The 22,502-nt window shown below is 43.0% G+C and overlaps 1 protein-coding gene across 1 annotated transcript in view; it reads right to left on the minus strand.

Moving 5' to 3' along the window:
- GPC5 (glypican 5) overlaps positions 1-22,502 on the minus strand; it is a 1,236,000-nt gene that overhangs the window by 765,028 nt on the left and 448,470 nt on the right. Inside the window, exon 6 of the mRNA XM_019486966.2 lies at positions 14,388-14,508. Coding sequence (XP_019342511.1) covers positions 14,388-14,508 — 121 coding nt within the window. The remainder of the gene's footprint in view (positions 1-14,387; positions 14,509-22,502) is intronic.

The following is a 22,502-nucleotide window of genomic DNA, read 5'->3' on the forward strand; positions in this document are numbered from 1 at the left end:
CCTTCTCGAAACCGCTTCCTGGCTCATGTTAAATCGGAGTCCCCCCAGCATCCTAGAATTTTGCAGCCTTGGGCTGAGCTGTGCTGTCTGATCCAGAGAGCAGGACTGGCCCTGCCACTCTGCTCCCTAGCTGGAGCAGTGAGGGCTGGCTGACAAGGGGGTGAGGGGAGGAAGCCCAGCTGGGGATGCAGCCCAGTGTGCAGGGAGGGAGGACTGCCCCCCCCCCAGGCAAACCCCAGCTGGGGTCTGGGGCCACAGAGAGAGGTTAAACACCCTTCCCCCACTCAAACTTATTGCTGGCTGCAACTGTGGACTACAAATCCATACCTGGAGGCAGGAAAAGGAAATGATAAGAAACCCTGCAGAGTCCTGCTGCTGTGATTTTGGACTACATATCCTAGAGACTTCAGGGGCAGCAGGAAGAAGGAGCAAACACACATCCCATACTGGCTACATGCCAGAGACCTATGATCTAGCACCCCCAGCTTCTAGCCTAAGCCACTACAGGCATGTGGTTGCATTTCCTGAACCAAAGGTAAATGTCTGTTCACTTCTGTTTCATTTTAATATATGTAGCTTAGACTAACCTGCAACAACTGAATCAATTCACCCTCAGAAATTTTGACTATTTGCACTTGGCCTAAGAGAATAAATATGGTCCACTACAGGCCCAAAATATTAATAGAAATGTAAAGAATATTTAATTGAACTCTCTGGTGTTCTAATTTTTAGAACTGAAATATTTTAAAGCAAGCATATTTTGAACTCTAATTAGTGAGTCAAATATCTGAATACCAGGTACAAAATATTTCAGTTTCATAGATGTCAGGGTCATATGAAAACAATTTCTATAAAAGAGAAAAATCAGCCCTATACGGAAAAAAAGCTTTATAATGAAAATAGCAACTAGGTAACTAACAAAGAATGCTACTATCAGGTATCTCTATAACAGGGGGAGGCAAAATACAGCCCACAGGCCAGATCCTAACCACAAGTCCATTCTATCTCGCCTGCAAGGCCCCTCCAAAAAACTTATTAACAGCCCATGGCTGACCCTCTAAAAGCCAGCAGGAGGCATGGGCTTTCAGCTGTCACATGACATTGGACCAGGTGGGCTCTGTGTTTCCGCTTCCATGCACTCCAGCTGGGAGCCCTATGTGGAAGCACCAAGCATAGTGGCATGCAATTGGACAGCTGAGGAGTTGGGAGGGGAGCTCTTGCCTGCAGAAGGAAGAGTGGGTGTGGGACACCCACCACACCCCCCTATGGCACACAGCCCCCACCACTGGTGGCAGCAGCAGCAGCAGATGGTGAGCCCCCAGGGTGTTCATGGACAAGGCAGGGAGAGACCCCCAGCAGTGCATGGCTCTGGCTGAGTCCCAGGGCCTGCACATGGCAGCCTAGAGGTGGCCTGTCCTGGCCCACTGTGAACACCTGTGGGCCAAACTAGGCTGGCTCCATGCCAGTATGTGGGGCTCACAGCACCACAGGCAGAAACCACACAACAGTGGTCTGGGCCCGCTTCATGCCTCCATGTGGGGCTTCAAGGAACTGCATATACAGGCACAGAGCTGGCCCAGCCCAACCACATGGCATGCAGCTCCCACCTTCATTCCCCACTGGTCTGAAGGCACGCACCAGCACGCCAAGCTGGGTTGGTTCCATGCCACCGGGTGCAGCCCCCTGGGACTCAGGCAGCTGCACTCTGCCAGGGGGCTCTGCTTTCAGTGGGCCAGGAGCTCCTTGAGGGCCTACCACCTGCTGTTGCTGCTGCTGCCAGTGGCAGGGCCTGTACTTGGGGTGGGGGGCATGTGTTGGGGGCTGCTGCCACCACCAGCAGGGGCTCGGGGGGGCACACCCACACACAACACCACAAACCCTACACTCTCATACCCACCCCCCACACCCATCCACAAACCCCATACATATATCCACACCCCTGCAACACCCCTTCCCATCCCTCCCAGAAACCCCCCATACACCCACAAACCCCTACACCTTCACAACCTCCCCACACCCCCTCACAGACCCCCTTCACACACACACCACACCCACTCCCCAACCACACTCCACTCCCCCACACACATACAATATACAAGAGTAAGACGGTATTTTAAGCCATTCTGCAATCACCTCTATAGACACTGCAAATACACATAAATCAGGGCATTTTTGCCATATAAAATTAAAATATGTATTTGATTTTTAGTATATGATTTGATTGTTTCCAATTCCAAGATGGCAACCACCTCCCAAAAGGAGAACTTCTTGGGGCATAGGGAACGACTTCTGGTGGCAAAGATCAGGGTGGCACATCCAGTCCCAAGATGGTGCTCAGGGGACAGGGCATCTGTCAAGGGGCAGGGCTACCTTTGTGGCCCTCAACAGCTCACCAAAAGTTTTTAAGTGGCCCTCCAGCTGAAGTATTTGCCGACCCCTGCTCTATAATGTATTCTCAAAACAGACACATTAATTTACCAAGATTTCATGTATTCTACTGTATGTAGTCATCCATCATGTTGCTAAATAAGCAAAGACAAATCCAAAACTTATTTAAGTGAGATTCACTGTACCATATTAAAGTCTTATCTGATTAGTGATTTTTCTCATCACAGCTAATATATGTACTGGTGAATACTAATATCATACAAAGAAAAACTATTAATAGAATAAGCCTTTTATATTTTATTGTTATAGGCATATCACTCATAATAATTTTGGTTCACTGTCAACCTGGACTGCAAGTATAAGAAAAAAAGTTGAATAATACTGCTCCTACTGTAAGATCCTGAGGCTTATGTGTGCCTATGTATAAAGTCTAATTAGTGCTCCACATGAGAAAATGTACGTGGTCCCTCAATCATAGACAGAGACATGTTTCAGCAACCCAAATCCCATTAGTCAGGTCACTTTCAAGCTGAATTCCTAAACTCATTTCCAGTTGATTATACCCTAATTGGCATGGTTGGCTTTACACTGACAATTGATTCTCTAAATGGAAAGGCCAATAGTGAAAGCAAGTCACAATACCACACGCTCCATAAAGCAATCTTCTGTTGAATTTACTCTGAGGCAAACCAATTGTTAAATTGCCTGTCCACTGAAAATTAAGTGCATTTCTTATACCCTTTTTCTTCGTCCTCAGCACAAGAGATAACTAGAGTTAAGCAAGTTATGTCATTCAATTAAAACATGAAAACATACAAAGTTACAAAGTGACAGCTTCCCAAGTATGAGAGACAGCAATTTAAGGAGAATATTTAATTGCTATAAAAAGCATACATCCTTAAAATGCCTCCCAGGTTGTACTCTCTCAATCCAGGCTGTGAGTTAGAAAATGAGCAATGCCTCTGTTGTATCTCATGGCCTCAGGTAAGTCGCATCCACTTATGCTGAAATAGAATAACCAAAGTGGTGTTGCCTTTTTGCAAAAAGGCTTTTAATACATAAATAATTGGGTCTTTAAAGAAATAAATAAGGAAGATGAAATCTTCTGCCCTGATCTGTAGCTGTATGTGCAAGGGTAGACTCTGGGATCTGAATGGAACCCTGTCAAAGTTACTGAGGCTCTGTGTGGATTAAAATTTGCCTGCAGGATCAGAGTCTTGAAATACTCCCTGTCCCTCTGGTTAAGTTATAGGTCAATGTGAATATTTTCTCTTTCTTTCAAATTCAGATACAGAATTAAAGGCATGAGTAGCCTTTCTTCCCTTTCTTAAGAATAAGAACTACTATAAGGCCTGAGAGGTCTCTTCTTGCAGGTCCCTCATGTCAATAGTATCTTGGGTGTAATAAAAAGTTATAAGGAGCTAAAAGGAAATAGCATTAATAAAAGAAAGAGCAAGATAATACTTTTCCAATGTTTGTGGAGGTGGGGGAACAAGAAATAAACCTAAAATAAGACAAATAAATTAATTTGTTCACAAATATTAGACAAGGGTAGCTGCACTTAAAACCAGGTAAACTACCCATACTCTAAGTTCTCTTCAGAACAGGACACAATAGTTACCAGGATTTTAACATCTGATATAGCAATAATTCACCAAAAAATCCAAAACAAACAAAGCCTCTCTCCTTATATAATAATTCATTTTAAAATACTCTCTCTTCCATACACAGAAAGAAAAAAGAGTGTTCTGCCGCTGCTAACAAACTCATGCACAACCAGTTCTTGCATATTTTATTGTTTGTTTGCTTGCTTGCTTTTTGAAAAATACAGCATCCAACAATTTAGGTGTGAAATAGGCTTTTGTGGAAGAGCATCTGCATTGAAATAACTGCTTTGGTTAGTGGTTCAATTCAGCTAAAAAGAAAGGACTGTCTTCTTATCTCTGGCACTGCTATCTGAGCTAAATGAATAAGAATGCGTGGTATTTCCATGTATATTTCTCTACTGTGCAGTGATTTATGAGCGAAGGAAAAAGGTATAGATAAGACAAGGAGTTAAAAATGCAGATATTAGCACTTTTATAATTAGCTATGCTTAGAGGCCCCTGTCCTGTTTCACACTGAAACTCCCATAGTATCACTGAGGCCATGCACAGATGTTCAAAAAGCCAGGGGAGGAATCAAAGTTGCACAGTTTTCTCTGAGTGACCTAGTTCAGATTGGGAGTGAACAGTATGTATGTTTGCCCTTGTAGGGAATAGGGAGTCACAGGCAGCCTGCACTGGCAGAGGTACACAAGCAGGGGACACTCCTGAACACATTCCAGCATGCCCTGAGGGCTGCCCAGGCTGCTGGAGACTGCTGAGCACTGCCAAGTGCCCAGGCCACCCCTGATTTGCTGTCAGGTGTGGACAAGAATGTCCCCATCCTCCTACCACCTCACTGCAGACCCTTCCCTGTACCCTGCCCAGATGCTTCCAGAAGAGCCCCAGAGCAAGTGTTCTCCCTTGCTATTTGCACGTGCCTTCATGTCCCAACCTGCCAGTACCCTGCCATGGCACCCCACCACCCACTCCCAGGCCTGCAGACCCAGGAACTATGGTGTGTCCTGCCTGTTGCCCTGCACAACTCTTGTTGGATGTTGTGGGACATCACAAATAGCCATCTAGATATGATCCTGTTGCTGGTCATTACGGGACATAGCTTCCTACACCCGAGCTAAAAGCCAGACACCCTACATGTCTGGCTTCTGCAGACATACCTACTGCACCCTAACATGCAGTGCCACTCTAATGTCTACCATACTAATTCAATGCACTCTAATAATGAGTCTTCAGTATAGAACCCTGTTACTAAGTATCTGCTGGATGGAATTTTTATCTGAGTTTCATTAAAGAAATAAAATTGTCACATTCCTCCTGGAAGAAGGCTGGGATGAAAAGCTTGCCCTGATCAAATGACTAACAGATATTTAATATAACAAAGCCATTAAACTTCTACAATACTGGCAGAAGTTCTTGATTCATACAGGAAGAAAGAGATGGGGAAAAGTAAATTTAAGGATATTTATCATTTACATAGCCATATGTAACAGAGAAGGAAAGGGGCAAAAAGTAAAAGAAGAATATGGGTACTTAGTGAAAGTAAAAGACTTATTTTATAAGAGAAAGAATACAGAATAGGAAAGATTATAGTTGCAAGGTGGTCTACAGTAGGTGAGTGCTGAACAGCAGTTGAAGAAGATGGCCTGAAATTGTATTGTGGAATTGCCTCTGTAGGGTACCTGCTATTTAACTTCAGCTCAGCAAATTGCAGGATACAATATATTGCCAAAAATACATTTATAAAAAAATATATATATAAAGAAGTATTTTCCAAAGTGAATCTCAGCAACTTGTCTTTACTGTTGAGGAAACAATCTGAACAATGTGATCATTTAATAGTATAATACACCTTTACCATTAAAGATATTTACAACTGTGCCTTCACTAAAGTCCAATTTGAGTATTGATATTTTGACTATTAACATTTCCCTGATATTCTGTATTCCATTAGGTAATCTTTGTTGAATCTCAAACAGTTGTGTAGAATTTCTGGGAACAGTCAATTGTGGTTCACCACAGAGGAGGTTAAATATCAGTAACAGATAAAGTGATGATTAAGCACAGATTTTGTTTGTTTTAAATGATAAGACTGTTGAGTTTAAGTGTTTAAGCAGGCAGCTATTGACGGGGCTGGGAGAGTGGGTAGGGGATAGGGCCTGTCCTGGGGACCTCCCAGGGCCTGGTGATTCGGCCAATTCGGCAGCGGCCAGATCTCTATCAGATCCGTCCGAATCAAATCACTGTCCCCCAAATCAGCTGAATCCCAATCTGAAGCAAATACTAGCTTTTTTGCACAGGCCCAGCAAACATGTCTGCAGTGTCACATATTGCACAGTCACGTGTTCTCTGTGCTGCAAGGATGGGCTGCCTATGAAAGCACTGCTCCACTTTTTTCCCATGGGTTTTTTTGACCCCTAGATATCCAGGGGCCAAAAATCCCATAGAAAGAAAAGGTGGAGCAGCACACAAATGGGCAGTGCATGCCACTGAAAAGTGGAGCTGGGCCACCCACAGCCACATTGTGGCTGCCAGCCAGGCTCCGCCCACCAAGATCACCAGGCCCTGGGAGGTCCCCAGGATGCCACGTAAGGCTGCTGGGGACAGCCTCACCTACTGACCCCAGGGTAACTTACTACGCACCAAAGAGCACATGGCACGGGCGTTGCCCAGGGCCAAGTAGCTGCAGTTCAAGGTACGCCGGTGCTACTTGTCCCTGGGGAACCAAACATCCGCACTTGTCTGGACACAGACTATGTGTATAGCTGTTTTCCTGGGCAATTTTACATTTATGCAGAATTTAAAGGGAATAATCAGAAGACTTGGTCTTTAATATTAGTAAGTCACTGTAAACAAGCCTATGTTCTGGTCTTTAATATATGTATTAATTGCTTTGTAGTATGTGAATGCACAGAATTATGATAGATTAAATTTAATACTGATCATTTCAAAGTAGTGCACTTTGGAGGAGAATAAAAACCTTTGAATGTTTTATCAGCTTTACTGAACTATAAATTAACAGTATTCACTGAATTAAAAGACTTAGTCATCATTTTGTTCAGTGAAATTCTATGCTCAATGTGCATCTGCAGTAAAAGAATCCATTAGTAGCCAGGTTTTTGGCTTTGTCTCTCTTTGCATCAGTGCCATGACCACAAATACTATGCTTGGATCTCATCTGACTAATTGTGTAAGATTCCCATGACTGTGTCCTATAGGCATATATAAAACATACACAATACATGATAAGTAACATTCCCTGAATACAATAAGCCCCACAGCTAACAACCCTTGGAAAAACACATTTTCATCAAATGCAGTATTCCCTTGACACTGTTTTCTGTAAAAAGAAATATATTAAATTGACTAGCACTGAGATCTAAGGTCACATAAAGATGCTAAGTTTCTACCCGGAGAACCTCGATTCTCCCAATAGAAACAAAAGTGTGTAGACATTCAAACGTTTTCTTCTAGAGATAACTAGCCACTCTAAGAGAAAAATAGCCTAGGAACAATCAGAGTGTAAATTGCTCCTGGGAGAATTTTTCCTAGCATGATGAACATCTGCACACTTTCCCCCAGCTTAAGTCCTTCAGGGGACCAGGAGGAGAGAAGCCTGGAACAAAGGTTCCAGTGCCTTACTGAGGCAGGGGCCACCGTGATCTGGAGATAGCATGGGGGAAAATATTCCTCCCTTCTTCCCATAGGCTAGTAGGGGAGTAGCTGCTAGCCACTCCTTGCTTGCTTCTTATACTGCAGTTCCAAGTGTAAGAAACAGGCAGAGATTTGTGGGCATCAAGAGCACAGCACCAGTAGTGGCATTGCCCCAAGACTTTCCCAGGCCCAGCCCCTAGATCCACTGGCATCCCCCTGCTGCCTGTGCTGCACAGCTGTGTGGTAGGGGTCACAGTTTAAAATCTGGAGGGCCTGGGAGCCAAATATGTGGAAGCTTTCCTCAAGCCCAGCTCCTAGCTTCCCTTTACCTGCCCACACTCGGTTAGAGGCAAAGGAGAGCAGGTGGGGCTGGGAGCTGGGCTTAGGGAGAATGTCCCCAGAATAGTGGGGCAAAGTCCCTGCCCATTCCTCACATCAGAGTCTCAAGTGTATGGAGTGGGTGCGAGCTTTGCTGTGGCGCTCAATCTGCTCTGTTTTTAGTGGCCAAAGAGGAGTGGAAGGAGTAGTGATGTGAGCCTCCTGCTCACTTCTAACACCAGAGTCATGATGTAAGACGTGGACAGGGGACTTTGCCCAAGCTCAAGCTTTTCCCAGATGAGGGTCACCCCAGTCTTGAAAAGCCACAAAGAGCAGGAGAGAGGGATGTTGGTTCCTTTCTCAGAATGATTTCTAGTAGTAGATTTTTTTTTCTGAATAGTGGTGGAAATTTTCTACCACTTTAAATGAATATTTGTACATGGCCTAAATAGACTCCACATCTATTGCAATCTTAGAAGTGAAATAACATATTTGCTATCTTATCAACAGGAAAGATAAATTTGTCACATTTTTAAAAAATTATTCAGGAAGAAGGAAAAGTAATTGCTGCTACCAAGTACAAGTAAGTTAGTGTATCATGATTGCCTATTAAATAATAGTGGCAATTGAAGATCACAGTAGATGAAAGAAATAAGCAAAGAAACCATTATTTGGCTACTTTGGGATTAAATGACTGAAAAAAGAGCTAACAGTAGCAAATCTATCTAGAATGCAAATTTTTTGAGCAAGCATTTTTATGACAGAAGGTGATTTGCCAACCTAGTTTCCTATAACAGTGTTTAAGTTAGGTCTTTTAACTATTCAGTGGTGCTAAATATATGGACAGGACCCACAGGCTGGATCCCGACCTTTTGACACCTGCAGTTTGTGGTGCCACAAACCTCTTTGAGGTGCCACAAACCATACATGTTGTGCATTAAACCATGCCTGGCACTGCTAATTTGCAGCACTGGGGCAAAATTTCTTACTTGGATTGCACAGTAGCAAAAAATACCTTGGAAAAAAAAAGTGGTGCAAAGCATTTCAAAGTGCCATGTGCTGGGATGAATGTGAAGATAGGGGAGTAATCTATCTCTACATGCTGTGAAGCCCGCATGCTGAGGCACCCTGCACCCCAGCCAGCCACTCCCTGGCTGGATGAGGTGCAGTGTACCTCAAAATGAGGATGAGGCATGTGCAGTTCTTTCCCTGGGGCACACTTCATCCCAGCCAACTGGGGAGTAGCTGGCTGGGGCACAGGATGCTTCAGTGTGGGGGCTTCGCAGAACAGAGATGGGGGAAGCAGGTAGCCTTGGGTTGCCTACTTCCCCATCTCCACATTCCACTCCCCGGCTGGCTGGGGTACAGAATGGGGGCTGGCTGACAGCTAGTTCCACGCTGAGGCACCCTGTGCCCCAGCCAGCCCCCACTGCAGCACACAATGTGTCCTGCTGCAAACCACATGAGCAGGGGCATGCACTGCAGCACAAAATAGTGGCACAAATTTGTGCCGCTACTATTTGTACTGCTGCAAACACACGCCCCTGGTCATGTGGACATGGTCAAAGAGACTGTAGTACAAAGTATAGCAGTTCAAGATAAACAAAAACTTCTATTAATTCCTATTAGAAATTCATTAGATTTTAAAGAACAAGAAAAAAGGATTACTGCTAGTCTCTCCAATTAAAAATACCACAATGGTAGGCAAAAGTCAAGTTTAGAAGGGCATACTACATCATTTATACAATATCCGTGGAGTCAAGGGCCTCAAAGTACTTACAGTTACACAGAATGCCTGATTTATGTGCTTCTGATAGAATCAAGCTTAAAAAGTAAGAATCCTCCCATGTTTAAACATTTTGGAGTCCATCTTTTGGTGAGGATCTACTTTTTAATGTATTTTTAAACCAAAAAACAGACGAAAAGAAATACTCAAAGAACTTGAGTATACTTGTTTCTTTTACCTACTCGATAACATCTATTTGTTCATATTTTAATGTCACCTACATGGTGCAGCTACACATGTAATTAATATGCCTGAATAAACTCTGGCACAGTTTGCACTGGAGTTTATTTCTCCCAGGTGCCACTTTTACACATGCATCCAGGACCTCAGCATATTGAGCTGGGGTGGCACAGGCCCAGCTGACAGAGGGTTTGGGGGCTCAGTCTGCCAGCCTGGAGCTGCTCCACCCTGTCTCAACATGAAGCTACCTGGCAGGCAGCCCCCGCACTAGCTGCCAGGCAGTCCCCACATTGTAGCAACCTCATGCCACAGCCAGATCCGGTCCCCTATAGGTGCATTGTGGTGCACTGAATAACTCCTCTCTAGAATAATAATTATGTTGGGCAGTACTATCCTCCAGCAGAGTTAATTAGTTTACTGTGGCCTAATAGCACTGCATGTGTAGAAGGTAACTAGCTTTTACTATGGAGCTTTACTATGGAGCTACTTAGTCAACTCCTGCAGCAAAGCACACATGTAGCTGGCCCTCCAAGAAGGATTTTTTTTAAAGCAAATTTTCTGCCACTCTTTGTTTTTGGTGATGTTCAGGTTTGCATCCATGCTATAACATACTCAATCTCTCCTTCCGGAGACAGGGAGCTGAGTCAGAAAAGACGATGCATCGTTCTTTTTAAGAACTTTTCTCCCCTCTACCAACCTGAGGCCAAAGTATGCGGTTTATTACAAATACTGAGAAACCTGAAAAAAGGCTCCTGCTGTATAGAGAATATAGTTGAAGGAAAATCTCAGAGAACAATGAGGTTTCCTACCATTGATCTCTTACTTGGACATGGTGGTGACAACTACCTTTTCTGTCCTGGAAATCTGAATGGCAGTTGGGATATATGCCTTGTTCTATCAAAACTTCCGGATTTTTATGGCCAGATCAAAAAGGACACTGCAGTGTCCTATATATACATGGGCATATACACCCTGAAAAATGAAAATTTTGTTTAGAGATTTCTAAACCGAGTGATGATTACTTTTTATTTTTACACTGAGTGGAATCTTTAGCAATGATCAGGCTCAGGATGTCTCTGAGGTCACAGTCTTGGTATCTTTGAAACAGAGACAGTAATTTTTAAGGCAGAAAGGCTTCCTGCAGGGAATAGGTTTCTATCAAGTATATTATGCCCAGACAAGCTACCTGCAACAGTCAAAGGTATGATTTTAAAATGGAGTCTTTTCTTTTGCTCTTATGAAATGTTTTTAGTGCTTTTGTAGCATAATATTTGCATATAAAAAACAAAAATACAAAGAATGAAAATCCTTAGTAGGCTTGTTAAGTATTTCTGTGTGGCATGAGGCCCTGATAAAACTTCTTGGAACATATTTTTGATTAACCCCTCTTAGAAAAGAACATTGTTAACTTAGAGAAATGTACATTTCCAGCAATCTAAAGCAGCAAAGCAGGTTAACAAATTTTGCCAGATTTACCTGGAGGTTTAACAGGCAGATCCCTACCTGTAGGGATCTTCAACTACAGGGAATCTTACAATATTACAGAATATTACAATATTAATATTGATCAAGTTTCAAGTCATCCTCAGTTTTAGTACTTAGATACTTTAAAACCTTGGGAAAAATAGTCCTTTCCTGAACTTCTGTAGGAGTTTGGAATGAAATCTTGGCTCAATCAACTTTCATTGCCTTGCAAAATTTACCCCTTATATAATTTGGATTGATGTGCATGTGTGCCCGAGTGCACACTTTTAAACCTTAATTTCTAGGTCTTTTAGACTGCAATAAAAATCGATAAAAGAATAGCAATGATGTGGTAGAGGCTGCCAAGGAAGATACACATTGTGTGCATATACACAACATAGAGGACATACCAGAGAGAAAGAGTAGGAGAATGAGTGGTGTATTGCTTATTCTACTATCCTGCATCTGAGGGATTTTGAAAATGTATTCATGGATTTTCCACAATGTAACACACAAATAAACAATACAAAGGCATGTCCAGCATGGATGTCATGGCAACTACATCGACATGCAGTAGTCGCATACACAGTGCCATTGAACATACTATCTGTTCATACAGTTATTATAACAATAATTATGCCATGATTAGGTGCACAGATGCTGTGCACACATTTTGAACAGCACTCTACTATACCACATTTCAGGCATTATCCAAAGCTGTCTCCTGTCTTTCTTTTAAAGTTGGCACATGGGAGGCCAAGAGAGGAAGATATGGGTGCAGGAGAAAAAATGTAAAGCTGAGGATGTATGGCTCAGTGAGATTGCTGCTGTCCTGGATAGAAGCAGGTCCTAGGTTCTAATCTCAAATCGTGTTCTCTGTAGCATTCAAGCTTCTGTGCTATTTTTCATTGGTGTTAACCAAGTTATATGCAAGGAGTGGTGACTCATCCTCTAAAAGAAAGTCAAAGAGGAGACTGGACAGTGTTTGACTTGTGGTGTGGTAATTACAGCACTATTTCAGGAAGTCAGAGAATTATAAGCTCCCCCTAGAACCCGGATCATCTTCTTGCTGAACAGATGCCCTAACTACTCAGTCATTGGGCTAAAATATAGATATGCCCTTCTCTCTCCATTATTTTTCCAGAACTTCGACACATACCCAAATATGAATACATGTACATGGCAACATACATCCTCAGCCAGTGCATAGTCTACATATAAAATCTTACATGTCCAAAGTATAAAGAGGAGCCAAAACTGGTAAGGTAGATGTCTATAAAACTGTCAGAGTCACAAAAGAAAATGGAATCCCACCCTTTATGTCCATACTCATATGTGAATAGTTCTAACATTCAAGTATAATTTTTACTCTCTCTGGTAAATTAGTTTATTGGAATTTTTTGTTGTAGTACCATACCTTGAAATCAGTACTAGACTAGTGCACAGAAATATGATTTTTTTCTATACTGGGAGAGAACAAAATCCATTAATCTCCCTTTGCTTAAACTTTCAGGCCGGACCAAAAGAGGTTCAACATGATTGTCCTTTTTATGTCACAAAGGACAAAAAGGTGGTCTTTGCATATGATTCCCTGTTTCATTCAGCCAAGCAGCAAATGATGAAGAAGAAAACTTTTCCTGGAGTTTCAACAAGTTTTTCATCTGATGCAAAACAGTTATATACTACATCTCCATAGTATTTGAAATTCTCTTGTAATTCCTCCACCCTGTTTCTATACTTTCACATGCAAGAAAGGAACCGTGTCCCAGAGAAAGGTTCATTTGCATTTAGTAAGACTTGCAACAAGTAAATTGTTAAAGTCCTTCTACTACAGGTGCACTGCAGTCTTTCAAGAAAAAGAAGAACAAGAACTGAATATATTATAACTTGTAATAGAATGCTCAATCCAACAATATTACGCCTTCAAAAGTAACCCTCGGGAGTAGAATGTAACACATTAAGCAACATAGTCCAGATTTAATATCAAAGGAGGGCATTTTTAACAGATGCAGGGCCTTGAGGCTGTCTGCAGCCTTTGTCTTCAGGGGGTGATTTGTGGTGCTTAATTAAATCTCAGCATTCCTTTGGAAGCAAAATAGGATTCATTTTTATACAATTTTAATAATGTTGTAAAGAAGACTAGATGTAATGGCATACTTTAGTTAGAAGGCAAGAAGTTACTTGTTTACTACAAGAAAGGTTTATTTTATTTATCTTGAATCTTGATACCACCCTCGCAGATATAAAATCTTGATTTTTTCTTCATTGTCCATTTTATTGTAACAGAAGAACTATTTTGTTTAAAAAAACAATGAGTTGTCTAGGTGGAATCTTAACTTCATAAAAGACAATAGTAAAATATATATATATATATATATATCCATAATAGGCCCAAAATAGAATTGACTATCAAATAAACCTTAAATTTTAGTACCTACCCATATGTATACACTACGAGATTCATATATATGAAATATTACTGGAAAACAATCTTAACTAAAGCAATTTTCCAAACATTTCCAATGCCAGAAAAACTGCTAAACTCAAAGCAAGACCTAGAGGTTAGGCAATAACCTGAATATAGCAAACCTTTTTTTGGTTTTATGAGCACCATCCTTATTTACCAATAATGGCAGACACCCTGGTTAACACAAAATACACTAAAAGAAAATCAGACTTCAGCTAAGCCTCTAAACATTTATTGCAATGCTGAGTTGCAAGTTCAGCTCACAGGTACAGATGGCCCAGCTGTCAGAGTCAAATATCTAATCCTCATCTACCTTATGCCAAGCTTTTAACTATATCATTATTAATAATTGGAGTTTAAATATTTTATGTAAAGACTTACACAATTTCTAGTGGGAATTCTGTTACTGAGTTATGATATTAATTAACAGTTCAACTATAACAGATAGTAATTCACATTTATTCAGCACCAAGATGCTCTTAATTTACAAGATTATGACCTTACCATAGAATAGGCAAAACATTCTTACCTGGATAATGTGTTTCAGCTTATCAATTATTTGACTTGTCACAGGATCTGTTCCTTTCACTTTAACTTCTGGATTCCCAGACTGAGCTTTAATTCCATTCCCAACCACACGATGAGTATAGCTAATGAAATAAACAAACAAAAAATATTATACTGAACTGCCTTAATTTTAAAGAATGATTAATTTGTTGACACTAGGGCTAGGGACAGAAGTTACACATAAACTAGTTTAAGTGATCAGAAACTGGTTTACACCAGTAACAGAACAGAAGTTCAGTGCACATTAACTGTTTTCCAAATGACTGAACCCCGTTTAAGATAAAGCGGGATGGATATAGTATCAGACTTAATTAATTTAGGTTAAACCACTTTATGGAACTTCTGTCCCAGATCCCATCCCATTCAAATTACCTCACCGTTCCTCAGCATCCCAGGATGTTTTGTATCCCTGGTCTGTGCTGTCTGCTCCAGCAGAGAAGGGCCAGTCCTGCCCCACCTGTCATAGAGCTGAGGCAGTAAAACCTCTGAACCCTAGCCTGCTTCCTGCCTGGGTCTGTCAGTCCAGTGGGTCAGGAGCAGGGGAATGGACCCCCAGACTCTCCTAGCTTGGCTCTCCACAGTACCCACTCCCCATAGCACGGGAACTGGGTTGGGATCACCCTAACCCAATCCCCTTACCCACCAGCAGTCTCTCTGAGAAGTGGGGGTAGGAGGGAACACACCCCAGCACAGCACCACCACCCTCCAGTAGGAGTTTGCACAGGAGCCCCTGTGGAGGGGAGGTTCCCACAGCTCCCTTACTGACCCACAGTGTCTCTGAGAGGCAGGAGATTGGGAGCTCACAGCCTTGGCCCAGCACCATCCCCCTGGCAGAGGTCTGTATGGGAACCACCACAGGGTGTTTTCCCTTCAGCCCAGGGACTCATGCTGGGAAAGCTCCAGCCCTGACCCATCCTTAGCCTCTGTGAGAGGCAGGGATGGGGGAAATGGACCCCCAGCTGAGCACCAGCCCCCCCCCCCAACAGGGGTCTGCATGGGGATCTTCTCCAGGGGGTGCTTCCCCCCCACCCATAGCCCAGCAAACTGGGTTCAGAAAGCCCCAGCCCCACCCCTCCCCAGCCCACAACCTGAGAAGCAGGACAGGAAATGCACCCCTGATCTGGCACTGGTCCCCCCAGCAAAGGTTTGCACGGGAGCCCTTGCAGGGGGCTTTTCCCCACAGCTCAGTGAACTCCCTCCCTATCCTGTGGCCTCTCTGAGAGGCAGAGAGTCAGGGGGAATACACCACTGCCCTGGCCATGGTCTTTTTGGGGAGTCCCCGCTGGTGGGGGCTCGTGCTGGGCTGGGGGCGCATCTCATAGAGAGGCTACAGTTTGAGGCAGGCAGGGCTGGAGCTTTCCCCATCTGGCTCACTGGGCTGTGTGCAGGAGTAAGTCCCCCATGAGGGCTCCCCATATAGACCTCTACTGAGGGAGCTGGTGCTGGGCTAGTAGTGAATTCCCCACCTCTCAGAGAGGAGGGGTGAGGGTGGAGCTGGGGCCTTCCCTGCTTGGATCCCTGAGCTGAAGGGAAAAGCTCCTATGGGGGTTCCTGTGCAGACCCCTGCTGCAGGGACAGTACTGCACCAGAGCCAGGGGTGTGTGCTGGGTCAGTGGTATGTTCCCCCATGCCTCCCACCTCTCAGAGTGGCCACAGTCTGGTGAGAGGGCTGTGGGACCCCCCCTCCCCATGAGGGATCCCATGCAAACCCTTGCTATGGGTGCCAGTGCCAGGCTGGGGTGCATTTCCCCATTTCTCCGTTGTCAGAGACACTGCTGGTGGGTGAAGGGGAGGGGGTTGCTGCTGCTTTCTCAGTCTGCTCACTGGGCTGTGGGTGGGGAAAAGCCACCCTTCAGGGGTTCCCCCCATCCACACCATGCAGACCCCTGCTGCTAGGGACAGAGGTGCATTCCCCGCCCTGTGCTCCCACTTCTCTAAGAGGCAGGTGGCTAGCAGGGGGAGGGGTTGGGGAGAGGTAGTCTGCTGGATCTTCCCCTCCCTGTGGCTTACAGAAGGGTGTGGGGGCATGTGCCCTGCAGCCAAGCAGGTGTGGGCTGCCATTGGCTGGGTTTGGCAACATTCAGCATTGTCTGGCATGATGGGAGGTGTGTGTGAGTGCCCCCAAGGTCCTGGCCTGGGCCAGTGCAGGCCTCTGCCTGCTTTTTTCACTGGAACACTAAACATCATTTCTGTTCATTATCGATTCAATCTACGCAGCTTAAAAAAAAACCTGCGAAGATTGAATTGATTCCACCTTGGGCTTTTTGAAACTCTGTACTCAGCCTCAAAGATGAAACCTCAGTTGGCACTGCCATTCCAGCTCAATGCAAAAATATTTGTTCATCCACATACTTGTGAAAGAACAGAAATATACCACACTGTGTTTATAAAATATATTTATTATACTCCACACTTTTTTCTCTACCCTATTACTTCAACTTTTAAAATGAAAAATAATGTGAGTTACAAAGGGATAAATATGCAGCTATGTGTACATCACACCATTCTGTGAAGACTATCCTTCATTTTAAACTTGTACAATGAAAATTACATGAAGATTGACTCTGACTTCAATAGACAGAGTGCCAAACTTCTAAAACTGAAACTCCAGAGTCTACACACAAAAATATGTCTATTTGTACGTGTAGTTTAATTACTACAAATGTGCGCAGGAAAAAAGAGTTATTTCAATATAACAATCAGATTCTTAACAGATTAGTTAGCATAATTTATCTCTCTTACATAAAGTTTTGGAAAGTTAGTTGTTAGATACTACAATGGACTCCTGTTCTATAGAACCACAGGAGCCATGTAAATAAAACCAAACAAACAGACTTAGTAAGGAGAAAAAAATATTTGTTCACATGAACATTAGTTTTAAAAGCAATTCTGGCTTAAAACTGATTTTTCCAATCCTTGTAAATTCTATACACGATTAGCTACTACCCTGGAACCTAGGCATAAAACAAAGATATCTGTTCCCTCATTGCAGACACCATACGCTATCCAAATGTTCTCCATATGTTAGATTTTGCCTTGATGTTTTATAAAAGATTGACACTATATGTCTCAGTCTCAAAAATATTTTGCCAGCTGTTACCCAATAAGAAAAGGGAAGAAAGAGAACCCTTGTGGTACTAAAATGTCAAGAGTCTAATTCCCAGCTGCTAGATGGATGTATATGGTTGGTCAATATGACATGTTTAAATTTTGCAGAATCTCAGTTTTCATTAAAAAAGAAGTTCCTAACTATCCCAATTACAAAGAAAACATTCCAGATACGATGCTAGTATTAAAATAGTGTTGTCTGCCTGAGTTTGAAGACAGCTGGAAAAAACAACTCTAAAGAGTATAACTTCCATTTTCCTTTCACTGATTCCTTTGGAATATTATTTACTCTGAAGCCCAATAAGAATATCATAATGGGTATTATTTTGAAGCATGTCGTGTTCAGGAGGCCTCTTTCTTGCTGTTGCTCTCAGTGTTCAGGCTGCTTGGGTCCATATGCTTCAAGAGGCTGATGCTACCAAGCAGCCTCCTGGATCCTGGATGTGATGCAGAAAGACTCAAATTTTATTCAATGCTGAAAAGGTCAGAGAGGTTTATTGTCACTTGGACAGTATAGTACACTAGCTGTTCTGTTCAGTAGCCAGGCCAACTCAGTAAAACTGCCCAGGACAAAGTAGCAACGCTTTGTGTTAATTGTGCTCTCCAACGTTCTTACCAAGAAACAAGTTAAATAGGTCGCTAACTGACTGGAGAGCTGCACCCAGAGAGTGGTGGTGGATGGGTCATTTTCGACTTGGAGGGATGTGGACAGTGGGGTCCCCCAGGGCTCGGTCCTGAGTAAGCTTTTTGAGAGAATTACCCTGGCACATGTCCACGAGGGGCCAGCAGGGGAGGTTATGCTTAGGGGCAACCAATATGGGTTCATTAGAGGCAGATCCTGTCAGACCAACCTGGTGGCCTTCTATGACCAGGTCACAAATTCCTTAGATGCAGGGGTAGCTGTGGACATAGACTTTCTGGACTTCAGGAAGGCCTTCAACACTTCAACACCTCATTCTCATTAAAAAATTAGGGGACTGTGGCATCCACACCTACACAGTCAAATGCGTCACTAACTGGCTGGAGGGCCAACCCAGAGAGTGGTGGTGGATGGGTCATTTTTGACCTGGAGGGATGTGGGCAGTGGGGTCCCCCCGGGCTCGGTCCTCAGACCCGCACTGTTCAACATCTTCATCAGTGACTTGGACGAGGGGGTAAAAAGCACCCTGTTCAAATTTGCTGATGACACTAAGATGTGGGGGGATGTGGGCATGCTAGAAGGGAGGAATAGGCTACAATTGGACCTAGACAGGTTACAGGGGTGGGCAGATGGAACAGGATGGGTTTCAACACTGACAAGTGCAAGGTGCTGCACCTGGGGAGGAAGAACCTGCAGCATACCTACACGCTGGGGAACTCCCTTCTCATCAGTGCAGAGGCAGAAAAGGATTTTAGTGTCATTATTGGTGCCAAAGTGAACATGGGCTGACAGTGTGGGGACACGGTCAGGAAGGCTAACCATACCTTGTCATGAGTCCACAGATGCATCTCAAGCAGGTCCAAGGAGGTGATCCTCCCCCTCTATGCGACACTGGTCAGGCTGCAGTTGGAGTACTGCATCCAGTTCTGGGTGCCGCACTTCGGGATGGATGTGGACAGCACTGAGAGGGTCCAGAGGAGGGCCACTCGCATGATCAGGGGCCAGCAGGGCAGGCCCTATAAAGAGAGGCTAAGGGACCTGAACCTGTTCAGCCCCTACAAAAGAAGGCTGAGGGGGGGATCTAGTGGCCTGTTACGAACTAGTCAGAGGGGACCAGCAGGCATTGGGGGAGTCCCTGTTCCCCCGAGCACTACCAGGAGTGACTAGAAATAACGGTCACAAGCTGGCAGAGGGGAGATTCAGACTAGACATCACGAGGCGCTACTTCACTGTCAGGGCGGCTAGGACCAACTTCCAAGCGAGGTGGTGCTGGCTCCTACCCTGGGGGTCTTTAAGAGGAGGTTAGATGAACACCTTGCTGGGGTCGTTTGACCCCAGTACTTTTTCCTGCCATGGCAGGGGGTTGGACTTGATGATCTGCTCAGGTCCCTTCTGATCCTACCAACTATGAAACTATAAGTCTTGTGACACCTCTATACACCAAATACCCAAGTTTTTTGGCTAATGCTTATCTATCTTTTTGTTGAGTGTCCATTTCTACTTGTCTCTTTGCCAAGCTCAAAACTGGCCGATTACCTCAGCACCTGCCTCATTATTTTTACTTTATTTTTTATTTTATTTTGTGACTACTACTCCTTTCTTGTACCAGCCTCTCTACTCATTACTGGGTTCTGGCTTTTTACATTTCTTCTCAAGTCATGCAGAGGTCAACAAAGTCTGTTCTTCCCCAACTCTCTCTCAAAACCTTAGCACAACCAGAAGTCCTATAAACTGTTCAATGGCAAACCATTTTGGGAGATGAAACAGAAAAGAGGGTGTGAGATAAGACTTCTTGGTGGGCATTAGAGAAAGAAAAGACATACAAAAGAAGACAGGAGTAAACATATGTAGACAGAGAAGATGAAAAGAAACAAAGAATGAAAGCTGGGAAATGAAAGAAAGAGAAAAAACAGTAATAATAAAATGAACACACTGTCCTCTTAGTGATGCTGAATAATATGCTGAAGAAATAACAATCACAATAGCTGAAATAATAGGTACCATATAACAAACAGCTACAGTCTATCCTCAATATTTATGCAACCATCCTGTTATTATCAGTGGATGTTTTGTCATGGATGAAGGATAATGTGTTTTCCTAATTTTCAGCCATGGCTCAAGGGCCATAATTAAAATGGAATTTGGCCTACTCCATAAAGCAAATTTCACACCTTTGTTCTAGAGGGACCCCAAACTTTCAAAAAACTTTCTAAAAAAGCAAAAAGAAACTTTCCTTCATATTTATACTCTCAAGTGTATCTACTAAGATATTTTTCTGTGAGTACAAGTTCCTTAAATTCCCTAAAATATTCTTAGAACGGAAGTCATATAAGGACACATTAAAGTTGCTAGTGACTTTAACAGTGTAGAATCAAGGCTAAATGACTTTGCATATAGTGAATATGGATCATTTTGTTTAAGCATTTATTTTCACAGAAAAATGTGAGTGCAGCTCAGGGCCTTCTGATCCTCCTCTGCATGAATTATTCGTGTTTGGCCTCAATCATGTTTAATTTCTCCTGGTTTTTTTTCTAGTCTGTTGGAAGTAAATGCAATATTATAATTATATACAGTTTGGTACCTAGGTATTGCAGTAATGAACACCCTAAGTATAACTACAACTTAAAGCTTCCAGGTTTTTCACTTTATTAAGTCTTCATTATAGAAAATACATCTTCAACTACATTCAGAGTTCAACCAGGCCTGTATCAGCTAGGGGTAAAAACTAAAAATAATAAGCCAATTACTATGTCTTCATTGCACTAGACATACGCTCCCCAGGAGCAGATGTTAATGTTGCACAACCAGGGAAGTGAAGCTTAAAGCTCTTCTATTGAAATGTGGCATTTGAAAGAATTTTATCAATAATGAAGATACTAAGTTGTTTGATATTCTCTACAAAATAGTTTAGTTTTATAGCAGTGTGTGTGTTGTAGCGGAGTAAGTGTTGGGAAAGAAAATGCCTGCAAGTAACTGCTTAAAAGATATATGTAAGTTGTGCAGCACTCTTGCTAATTTGGAGGGATATCTGGGTAATTATTTTAGTGAAACAAGAAATCTTTTAGCTAGGAAAAAGAGAGAGAGGGGAAAAAACCATTGATACTCCTGCAAGCAAAATAAGGCAGTGTTGATACAGAGTTACTTCCCCAGATTCTTTAGATTCCCTAAGTGAGTATCCAATTCCAGTTTATCAAGGAACCCTATAGATTTGGTGCCTGCCACAAATGCCAACATTTAGCACAGCTGCCTACCAGCTTCCCCAAGTTCCTTGATTATTAAGAGTTTCTTCTCTACAATAGCCAGAAATCTATCTGATCCCCTTCTGGAGAAGGTAACTTACTTTCCCTGAATAACTCTGGTGACCAATATGATAATTTTGATGGATAATTAACAAGAATTTAATGTAAGAATCAGAAAGAGGATACATTTGTACATTTTTGGGTCTTGTGAACCCTCAAAAATACATGGTTCTCTTTCAGCATTTCAGGCTAGTTTACCTTGGATACTGCCGTACTTTTGGACTTTTAAGTTTGGAGTTCTCCAAGGCTCAGCAAACCAACTTGAGTCCCCAGGGCAACAGAAAAGCCTGGCCAGTGGATCTGTTTTCTCTCTTAATCCATGGCTACATAAGCATTGTCTTTACATAGACTTATTGATCTTGATGTTGATATTTAAGTTGTTGCTATTGTGTGTCCTAGTAACACTTTCGAGTTGTGACCGGAATTGGTCTCAATATATTATCACTCTCATTCACAGTCAAATTAAGTATAACACCAAGAGTGAAAACCAGCTCTGAACCTCTAGAACCAGCAGCTTGCCTAGAGACTGATAGTACAAAATTTGGATGAGTAGCCAGTAACCAACTCTTGAGACCTGTTCACATGATCCTTAAAGAAAGGATAACCAGGCCCAAATCCAACTTCTTCTTAGGAAGGTAAGTAGCATTTACTTAGCTAACTTTAGCTATTTAAGTGGAATTTTGGGCTGCTTATATAGCATTTAGATGTTACTCTTCCATGTGTAACTTGCCTTGCTTGTCTGGGCATGCTCAAAAATGATCTGCCTTACCATTTAATGATCTTTTGCAATCCTATGCTTTCTGGCAAGACCCATATCTCTGCAACTAGCTAGAGATGTTAGTTACAGAAAAACCCTGGCTACTGACTGACATTGGAGAATGAGATCCCTCCCATCTCTTAGCTTCTTGAGGAACTGGGAGACCTGGGTTCAGTCCATCCTCACACATTTCCCACTTCCCAGCAAAGTACACTAACTATCAGTTAATAGGCCATGCAGGGAAAGATCATCCTCCATCTCTGATGAAGCCAA

The sequence above is a fragment of the Alligator mississippiensis genome, chromosome 1 (genome assembly GCF_030867095.1).
Source record: "Alligator mississippiensis isolate rAllMis1 chromosome 1, rAllMis1, whole genome shotgun sequence".
NCBI classification, from domain to species: Eukaryota; Metazoa; Chordata; order Crocodylia; family Alligatoridae; genus Alligator; species Alligator mississippiensis.